Source organism: Gekko japonicus, unplaced genomic scaffold, assembly GCF_001447785.1.
Source record: "Gekko japonicus isolate JY-2015 unplaced genomic scaffold, Gekko_japonicus_V1.1 scaffold961, whole genome shotgun sequence".
NCBI lineage: Eukaryota > Metazoa > Chordata > Lepidosauria > Squamata > Gekkonidae > Gekko > Gekko japonicus.
In genome coordinates, this window is record NW_015175384.1 from 254,364 (window position 1) to 264,849 (window position 10,486).

At 48.3% G+C, this 10,486-nt stretch overlaps 1 protein-coding gene across 1 annotated transcript in view; it reads left to right on the forward strand.

Annotated features, from left to right (window-relative positions):
• Nucleotides 1-10,486, forward strand: part of L2HGDH (L-2-hydroxyglutarate dehydrogenase) — a 17,618-nt gene that overhangs the window by 811 nt on the left and 6,321 nt on the right. Inside the window, exons 2-4 of the mRNA XM_015425598.1 lie at nt 764-879; nt 5,214-5,365; nt 6,630-6,761. Of these exons, the coding sequence (XP_015281084.1) occupies nt 764-879; nt 5,214-5,365; nt 6,630-6,761 (400 nt within the window). The remainder of the gene's footprint in view (nt 1-763; nt 880-5,213; nt 5,366-6,629; nt 6,762-10,486) is intronic.

Here is a 10,486-nt window from a genome sequence, read left to right on the forward strand (position 1 = left end):
CTCCTCCTCCTCCTCCTCCTCCTCCAGGTTGGGGAACCCTGACCTAGTGGATTTCTGTGTCTTGAGCACCGAACCATAGCCCTGCCTTATAGTCTCCAGTTAGCGCCGGGTATTAGAGCAACAAAATGCAGTTGGGACCAATGCTCCCTCTAAGCTGTGGAGTCCTGTGAGCAAGAATGCTGCTTTGTGAGCTACGGGCACTAAAGTTGTGAGCGAGCGATTTGGGTGCTGCATAAATTAGTCTGTTCTGGAGCCCCATCCTTCCTGAGCTAAGACAAAAATGTGTGAGCCGGAGGCTAAGAAACTGTGAGCTGGCTCACACTAACTCAGCTTAGAGGGGACCTTGGTTGGGACCATCGTTCCGGAGGGGTTTTGAAGTCATTAGGCTGGATAGCTGGATTCAAAACAGGGAAGTCAGATGCATGACCTTTGGAATTTGGTGGTTTGGGTATCTGCCTCTTGCCCGGAACACAGTGTAACGGATGATGGTTTTATCAACGTGATCGCCTGTTTTTGACTCTCATTTTATGATTTGGTTATTTGCATTTTTTTTTAAAAACTCCAAATAGCCCAGTCTCTCCAGATATACCCTTATTAATTTATTCCTTGAGCAGAGCATGTATAAATAATATATAAATAATAATAGGAGAGTGTGTGTGTAAATAATTCAGCCCTTTTCAACTAGCTCATCGCTGAAATAAGCTCTTGACAAAGCGTGGAGTGCACGGCTTGAGAGTGTTCTTTCCAAACATGTTTTCCGCAGCACCTTGGACGTAGCCGTGATTGGCGGCGGGATTGTGGGGCTGGCCTCGGCCCGGGAGCTGATTCTGCGGCATCCCTCCCTCGTTTTTGCAGTGCTGGAAAAGGAGGAGGAACTGGGTATGAAACTGTATTTGTTTCCACGTCTGAATCTGACAAAGCAACTTGCATTCGTTTAACTCAGACTACATCAAACCATGATTTGCATAGGCAGGGCTTTCTTTTTACACACTGGAACAGAGTTCCGGAACCTCTTCGGCAGAATTCTGGGTAGAGATGCAAAATTTCTGGAATTTTTGAAGCTCGGAAAAAAAACCAGTTTTCCCCCAGTTTTTTTCGGGGAAAAGCGGAAATTTTTGGAAAAATGGGGAAAAAATGCTACATTAGCACTTCTTTTGTCTTTTCTAGATTGAAAGTCATTCTGTTACTTTAGGAACATAAAATATGACTATGGACATTTTTACTTGGCATGAAATTATCACAACTAGCATATTAAAAATATAGTGTAGCCAAACAGTTATTACAAACAGAATACCCACCCACATGCAAAAACAAAACTGAAACCTTTTTCTTTTCTTGTTACAATAGCACCTCCTAAAGGAAGAAATGCATCTTGTTCTTGCATTGGAGAGTTCAGTTTGTAACCTAGGACTTGCTTGTCCTCAGTGCACAGAAATTAGATCAATCTGATACCAGATATATATATTTTAGAAATGATTTGGAAAATATTTGAACACCTTGTCTTAAAATATTTTATTCATCATGTTAAAATAAAACGTTCCATAATCAATTTTTTTACTTTTCTTTTTTCAATTTTTCAAATTTTTCGGGGGGAAAAAAGGCTTCAGGAAAAAAAACGTTTTCCCCCCGATTTTTTCCGTTTTTTTTCCTGGGCCTTCACATCTCTAATTCTGGGTAGTATTTAGATGGGACTGGAGGCCTCCAAGGAATTCTAGGGTTGTGACGGGGAGGCGGGCAGTGGCAAACCACCTCTGAACATCTCTCGCCTTGAAAACCCTACATGGTGTCTGCATAAATTAGCTGTAAGTTGACGGCACGTTCCACCACCAAAGCTGGTATAATCCATCAGGAACTTTCCATCTGCAAACCCTGTTTTGTACACCCGTCCACTTTGTTACCGCTTGCACAATTCCTCTTGGACTGTGCTTGCTAATTGCGGTGGCCATTGCATTGTTGCGTGGTCAGTGACTGTGTGGCATGAGACAATGACTACAATCAGTTCATGGGCACATTTACCCTGTTGCAGTAAGGCCGTTAACATCGGGCTAACAGACATGCTGTGCATAGATTCATGGCTTTTAGATTCAGTGTGTGATCACTGTGGTGTGCGTGAGCTTTCCTGCTGTTTTCAAGGAAAACCAGACTGAGTTCATCCAAAGTGTATCTTTTTCCCCTTTCACAAGATGTTAGCGGTATGGATGACTTCACAAAGGCTTCATCTGCGTGATACCCTTGTAGGATGAAATATTGCAGGATGAAATATTCACACATGTTGTGCGGCTCCCGGCAGGGTGGCTGGGGAAGCGAAGGAGGGGCATGCCTCCCCAATCGGTCTTCCCTAGCCAGTGTTCCCCTCCCTGGGTAGGCTTGGGGGGGAGGGATCAGAGAAGGAAAGCAACTTTAAATGTGTTCTCAACCCCCCCCCCCCCCCCCGGCCGGTGAAGGCATTTGTCTCTTTAAATCCCTTCTCCAAACCAAGCCAGCCAGTGTAGGGGTGTGTGGGGGGAGGTTTGGAGGACACATTTAAAGTTGTTGTTTTCTTTCCACTTCTCCCTCCCCCCTATCTATTTGCTTTCTTTCCCCCTTTCTGTGTCTCCCTCCCTTTCTTTCTTCCTTTCTCTTTCTCTCCTTTCCTTCCTTCTTCCCCTCTCCCTCCCTCCCTCCCCCCTCTATTTGCTTTCTGTTTCTCTCTCTCTCTCTCTTTCTTTCCACCCCTTTCATGCTTTCTTTCCACCTCTTTCTCTCAGAACAAATAAATACCATCAGCCAAATAAATGTAATTACCAATATCTGTTTTCACCCCTTTTGTTTTTATTTTTGGCAGCCTCATTTAACGTTAATAAAAAGCAAATCTGCCTCTTTTTCAATAAAGACGTGTGTAGTATTTGTTTGTGTCTCGTGGCTCTCAAACATCTGACCTTTATTCTGTGTGGCTCTTGCGTTAAGCAAGTTTGGCCACCCCTGAACTATTGTGTGACCCATCTTATGTTGTCTGAACCTCACGCTGTGTGTGAGACTGAATTATTGTTTTCCTCTGAATAATAAGCCTCCTCTCCTTTGTGTAGGTACACAAAGTGCTGTATAATTACTACTTCCGTGACCTTGGTGATGACCCCATCAGATAGGGCAGTATTATTACAGAGGCCTGAGACTGGGAGAAAGAGGGCTCACTCAAGGTCACCTTGGGAGTTTGCTCTTGTAGCCACTACTAAGCGGACACTGGGTGTTTAATGGAACAATAAGGTCACCAGGTAGTTTCCCCTCTCCGTGGTGTTTCCAGTGGTTGTAGATTCAAGACTCACTTGGCATTGTATTGGCAACTGGGCACGATACTATTCCTGTTATGTACTGGGATTGAATCGTCCCTGATGGAGTCACCCCAGAGACTGGCTGAGCTTGGAACACAAGAACAATAGCCTGCCAGGATTCTGAAAGTAACCAATCTAGTAGTAAAGTTATGTGAATAGCCTATCACTGGGAGTTGGGTGTGGCTCTGGAGTCTTGTCTCGCTCTTGCTGGAATCGCAAATAAAGTTGAGCTGATCAGTAGACTCGAGCCTGCTCGTCCACGGAACCCACTGTTTAGCAATTCCTCAGTCAGCAAGAATGGCTCATCCTTCTCCGCTCTGCCACATGTTCAGCCTAACTGAGAGCCAAACCTCCCCAAGGAGGTTGTTCCACATTCGTAGGGGCTGCCACCGAAAAGGCCCTGTCTCCTGTGTCTACCAGGCGAGCTGCTTTGATCAATGGGACAGTCAAGAGAGGCTCTCCCTGTGATCTTAGTTTCTGGCTGGTCGTAGCTGGCTCACTTTTTCTGCCTCCATGTCCACCTATCTGACCTTTACAGTCTGGCTGTATCAGTGGCATTGGACAGGGCAGACTGGAGCCTCCACTAGACGTGGAGTATTCTTTCATATGAATCTCCAGCTTCATTCCAAAGTTATAGAAGAAGAGGAGATTGGATTTTTACCCCGCCCTTCACTACCTGAAGGAGTCTCAGAGTGGCTTACAATCCCTTTCCCTTCCCCTCCCCACAACCGGCACCCTGTGAGCAATGCTCCCTCTAAGCTGTGGAGTCTTGTGAGCGAGTGATTTGGCTACTGCATAAATTAGTTTGCTCTGGAGCCATCCTTCCTGAGCTAAGACAAAAATATGCGAGCCAGAAGCTAAAAAAACCTGTGAGCTAGCTCACACTAACTCAGCTTGGAGGGAACACTGCCTGTGAGGTAGGAGGGACTGAAAGAGCTCTCTTGAGGACTGCTCTTGAGAGAACGGCTCTGAGAGAACTTGTGACTGACCCAAGGTCACACCAGCAGCTGCATGTGGAGGAGTGGGGAATCAAACCCGGTTCTCCCAGATTAGAGTCCGTGCTCCTAACCATTACACCAAACTAAGCCTCCCTGAACTGCAAGGAAAGGCAGGGTGTAAATGTTTAAATACTCAGGCAATAAATAATACAACCCAGCAGGAGTCATTTCCTGCTGGAGCGCACAGGAGTGGAGCTCCAGCAGTAAAGAGCCCAGGGGGCGGGCACATGCAACAAGCCTCACCCCCTACTCCCAGCAGCCCTCAGTCAGAGCAAGAAGTTGCAGAGACCCCCCTGCGCCCCCCCAGTCCAAAACAGTTCAGTGGCACCTTTAAGGCCAAGTTTTATTCAGGTACAAGCTCTCCCTCCTGCACGACCTTGTTCAGGTCCTGTGCACTCCTGCAGGAAATGACACCTGGCCCCAATAGAAGATGATCTGACACACTTCCGGTGATGTCAGGGGGTGTGGCATATGCTAATGAGTTATGCACCTCTATTTCTACGAAATGACCCCTGGAACCCAGACAAAGGTTTTCTATCTCATCAAGAGCCAGGCCATTAAAGTAGTACGTGTAATTTGTCTGACTACCAAAAGAACAAAGTTTAACCTAAGTTTCTTCTTGTCTGTCAGTGCTGTGTAGAGATTGGTGTGTAAGAATACGACCTGGGAGGCTTGGGTTTGAAATCTGCACACTCCACACTCGTGGAGCTTGCAAGGTGACCTTGGGGCAGCCACATGCTTTGCGTCTCTTTATCTTTCCCTCTCAGCCTACCTCACAGGGTGCTTGAGGTTAAATTTGGGGAGGAAGAACCCGTATGTGCCCCACTGATCTCCTTGGAAGCAGGACGGGGTTTAAATGTACTAGCTAGATAGACATCTCACCATTTCCAATGCCTCTCCTTTTTAGCTCGCCATCAAAGTGGACACAACAGCGGGGTCATTCACAGCGGGATTTATTACACGCCGGGATCCTTAAAAGCAAAGCTGTGTGTGGAAGGCGCTGCCCTTTGCTACAAATACTGTGACACAAAGGGAATCCCGTATAAGCAGTGCGGCAAGGTACGGTAGGTGCTCTTTACTTGAAGCCTCTTCCATTATTGTAGATTTAAATGGGATCCCAGGAGAAGTTCACACGTCGGCTTCTGTAGTCCCATACCCTCCACATTCAGAGGCACTCATCCTCTGAATCCCAGTGTCAGGAGGTGACATAAGGGGAAGACCTCGGCCTCTCTGCTCCGTTGTTGGCCCTCCAGAGGAACTGGTGGGCCGCTGCGGGAGACAGGATGCTGGACTAGGTGGACCTTCACTGGTCTGATCCAGCAGGGCTCTTCTGAGGTTCTTGTGAAGGCCTCGACCTCTATACCCTGTTCTTGGACAGCTGGAGGAACTGGTGGGCCACTGTGTGAGGCAGGATGCTGGACTAGATGGACCCCTGGTCTGATCCAGCAGGGCTCTTCTGAGGTTCTTGTGAAGGCCTCGGCCTCTGTGCCCTACTGTTGGTCCTCCAGAGGAACTGGTTGGCCACTCTTGTGTGAGACAGGATGCTGGACTAGATGGACCCCTGGTCTGATCCAGCGGGGCTCTTCTGAGGTTCTTGCGAAGGCCTCGGCCTCTGTGCCCTGCTGTTGGTCCTCCAGAGGAACTGATTATCCAGGATGCTGGAGTAGATGGACCCCTGGTCTGATCCAGCAGGGCTCTTCTGAGGTTCTTGCGAAGGCCTCGGCCTCTGTGCCCTGCTGTTGGTCCTCCAGAGGAACTGATTATCTAGGATGCTGGACTAGATGGACCCCTGGTCTGATCCAGCAGGGCTCTTCTGAGGTTCTTGTGAAGGCCTCAGCCTCTGTGCCCTGCTGTTGGTCCTCCAGAGGAACTGATTATCAAGGATGCCGGACCCCTGGTCTGATCCAGCAGGGCTCTTCTTACATTCTTATGTTGTATAAACTAGGCTGCTTTCTGATCTAGAGCAGGTACATCTGCCTTGTCCGCATCACACTTAAATCAGTCCTCACGAGGAGTTACAATCTGAAGCTCCTGATTAACTGAAGTTATCACGAGGCAGCATTACTTAAAAATTTCTGTCGTTCTGGATCAGTTCCCATTGCTGCTTCTCAGGAACTCAGGTTGCTGAAGCTCAGAACCTCCAGCCCGAGGTCAAGCCTTTTCAGTTGTTCTGTCTATGACTTTTAATTCCCAAGGAAAATGGTATCCCTGTTGTCCTGCCTTCCTGAGCAGTGTCAGGTGTGCGCTAAAGCTCTGAGCAGAAGCAGTTCGGTTGCATTCTTACCCTGTGGTTAGCCTGCTTATCTTGTGTATCTTCCTGTAGCTCATCGTTGCTGTCGAGCATGAAGAAATTCCAAGGCTCAAGGCATTATACAAGAGAGGGCTACAGAATAACGTCCGAGGGTTGAAACTCATCACTGCCAAAGACATAAAAGCAAAGGAGCCCTACTGCCGGGTGAGCAGCCTTCTTGCTCTTCTGGGAGACAGAGTTAGTGTGGCGTAGTGTTTAAGAGTGTCAGCCCCAGCCCCGAGTCCAGTTCTTACTTTGCCATGAAGCTCACGGAGAGTTCCTGGGCTGGCCACTCTCTCCGCCGGAACTTCCCCACCAGATAGATTCAGGGGAATAGCCACGTTGGTCTGAAGCAGCAGCAGGGCTGTTTTTGGGCAGGAACGCACAGGAACGGAGTTCCGGCTGGCTCCCAAGTTGGCCACGCCCAGCAGGAACTCATTAGCATAACAGGCCACACCCAACAGCAGACACTCATTCGGATTGGCTACATTAGGGGTGTGTGGCCTAACATGCAAAGGAGTTCCTGCTACAAAAAAAAAGGCCCTGGGTTTTGACAACAAACAAGGTAAACAGAATAACAAGCAAAAGGTGGGTGTGGCTGGATGACCACACTTCTGGTAACATGGGGGTGCGTCCTAATGTGCTAATGAGCTGTGCTGTCAGGGGGTGTGGCCTATTATGCTATTATGCAGCAGAACTAATTTTGAGTCCAGTGTCACTTTTAAGGCCCAAAAAGTTTTATTGGCCCCGGTCACACGGCAGAGTTGCCACGGGAGAGGCATGGATGGTGGGCGGATTATCCGGGCGCGATCACACCCCAACGTCTGGGAAGTGGAGCGCACCGGGTGCTTACCGCTGACAATGCGCCTTAAAAAACTAGTCTCCCCCAAGGTACTAGTGAACGTTTGCCACGGGCTGCCTCCAGACGACCGTGGTGTGATCGCGCCGGCGCGGCATTCCCCTCCGGTCCCTCGTTTACCCGCCGGTGCCGAGGGAAGGACCCGTGGTGTGCCACCGGTGCGTCTGATCGCGTAATCGCGCATCAAACTGCGCCGGGGCAATTAGCCACGCCTCCCCCCCCCCCGCGATATCCGGCCTGTGTGACCGGGGCCATTCTGGGTGTAAGCTTTTGTGTGCATGCACACTTCTAAATGTATCTGATGACGTGTGCACGCACACGGAAGCTTATGTCCAGAATAAAACTCTTTTGGCTTTAAAGGTACCCCTGGACTCAAACTTTTTTCTGCTACCTCTCAAGCTTATTGTGGGGATAAGATGGGGAAAGGGAAAAAAGGAGCAGGAGATGAATTGTCACAGTAAAGTCTAAAACTTAGATATGTAATCTGTCCAAGTCATCTGAATTTGCTAGGTATTATGATGTGGCCTACACTTCAGATGAACCAGATAAAATAAGCAGATTCCTAGAAGAATATCTGAACACTACCGTGTCCACTGAGCCTATGGGACTTATAGACAGAACTGTCAACAAAAAGGAACGCCTAAGTGCAAAACAATGGAACTCCAGGCATAGATGGCTTTCCTGCAGAGTATTATATTTAAAAAAAATTAAAATCTGGTAGCCAAGATTTCCTCCCCAATGCTGTATTAAAAACAGGGAACACATGGCACACCTGGAGACCATATAATAGCTGTTCCAACAAACAGTTGTTCCGTACCATATAGTACAGAGGTCCCCAACGTGGTGCCCACCAACAGCCTATCTGGTGCCCGCCAAGTGTTTTCAGAAAGTGGGTAGAGTCACTTTTGATTGGCCATTGGCAATCTGATTGGCAGTGCAGGTTAAAGAAACATTGCTTCAGCAGCAGCTGCCACCACAATGTTGGTTTTATTTGCTGTCTCGTTTTTTAAATTACCCTTCTTTCCCCCTGCATTTGAACTTCCTTGGGTGCGTGTGTGGCTCTGCCTCCCTTGGCAGCCATTTTGTGGTCACGCCCTCCGCCCTGTGTCAGAACTCCAGAGGGGCCCACAGGCTCAAAAAGGCCGAGGACCCCCCCCCCCGATACAATAGTTTCCCCAAAACCTGGAGAAGGGTTTTCACAAGTGGAATCCTATAGACTGATTTCACTATTTGATCAAGATCCTGAAATCTTTACCTCCTCATTAGATTTAGCACCATCCTAACTCAAGATGTAAAAGAAGGCAGCATAATATCAGCTGCAAGATTAATCAGCGGTCTGTAGCTTGTAATTCCAGGTACTCGGTCCAGAAAGATTTAATTTCAGGGCATGTCCCAAAGATCTATTTAAAACCTGCTCTAGTAGCGCAGTACCTCCAACATTTATTGCTACTGTCGGCTATATTAAGTGTATTCTGTGTGACATCAGAAACTGCTGATACTGAATCTTAACAGCTTTTTCTTCTGGATTGACGGGGCCGTGGTGCTCACTCTGTGGCTCGCGGGAAGCCGCACTTGCAATTACCATCAATCACCGGAGCCTCATGACTATTGCATACTCTCTGCACCGCTGCACCGAACACGCACATGTACAGTAATAGATCAGATATAACAATATTAAATATTTAACTCTAACCTTTTAAATGACCGGAGCACTTCTGACCAGGGTGCTGAGAACCTGGGAGGGGCTCGCGAGATGGACTCACGCCACAAAATAATGTGCCTGCAGTAGACTCAGGGAGGACAAAGGGAAATACTTCTTTAAACGGATTCAGGTGGGTAGCCGTGTTGGTCTGAAGCCACAAGACGAAATTTGAGTCCAAGGCCACCTTTAAGACCAAGAAAGTTTAATTCTGGGCATAAGCGCATGCACACCTCTGAGAGGTGGGATAGCCAACAAATGATAACTATAGTTGGCGCACAGGGATATACTTGGGGGGGGGCAACAGTGGGAGGGGGCTTCTAGTGTCCTCCTGGCCCCACTGCTGGACCTCCTGATGGCACCTGGTATTTTTGGCCACTGTGAGACACAGAGTGTTGGACTGGATGGGCCTTTGGCCTGATCCAACATTGGCTTCTCTTATGTTCTTATGTCTGGGGCAAGGGATGCTCTGAATTCTTGGTGCTTGGAAAGGGGGGGCAACAGTGGGGGGAGGGGGCTTCTAGTGTCCTGGTCCCAATGCTGGACCTCCTGAGGGCACCTGGTGTTTTTGGCCACTGTGTGACACAGAGTGTTGGACTGGATGGGCCTTTGGCCTGATCCAACATGGGCTTCTCTTATGTTCTTATGTTCTCATGCTATTTTTCTGTGGTTCCCTGGCAGTACCTAGTCCAGAGAATCCAACACCCATATCGATCCATCTCCATGGAAGGCACAACGTTTAGTCATACAGAGTGGAAATCCATCACCGTTGTGAAGAATCACTCCACTCTCCAAGACAGAAGGACAGATGGACTCACATTCTAGATGCCATATCTCAAGAAGTGAGCCATGACTCATGCAGGCTCCTCCCCTGCCACATAATTTTTTAGTCTTTCAGGTGCTCCTGGACTCTCACGCTTTTCTACTGCTACAGGCAGACGAACACGGCTACCAGTTTGGTGAAGTGGTTAAGTGCGCGGACTCTAATCTGGGAGAACTGAGTTTGATTCCCCACTCCTCCACTTGCACCTGGCTGGATGACCTTGGGCAAGACGTACTTCTGATAAGAGCTGTTCTTGAAAAAGAGCCGTTTCTGTCAGAGCTCTCTCAGCCTCACCAACCTCCCAGGGCACAGGGTGTCTGTTGTAGGGAGGGGAAGGTAAAGGAGTTTGTAAGCCACTCTGAGACTCCTCTGAGTAGTGAAGGGCGGGGTATAAATCCCATCTCTTCTTCTTCTTCCCATCTTGATCTATCAGTAGAAAGCAGTGACGGCAGAATAACAAATACAGCAAACAGGAATACACCCTATACACCGTGGTCTAGTCCACAGTC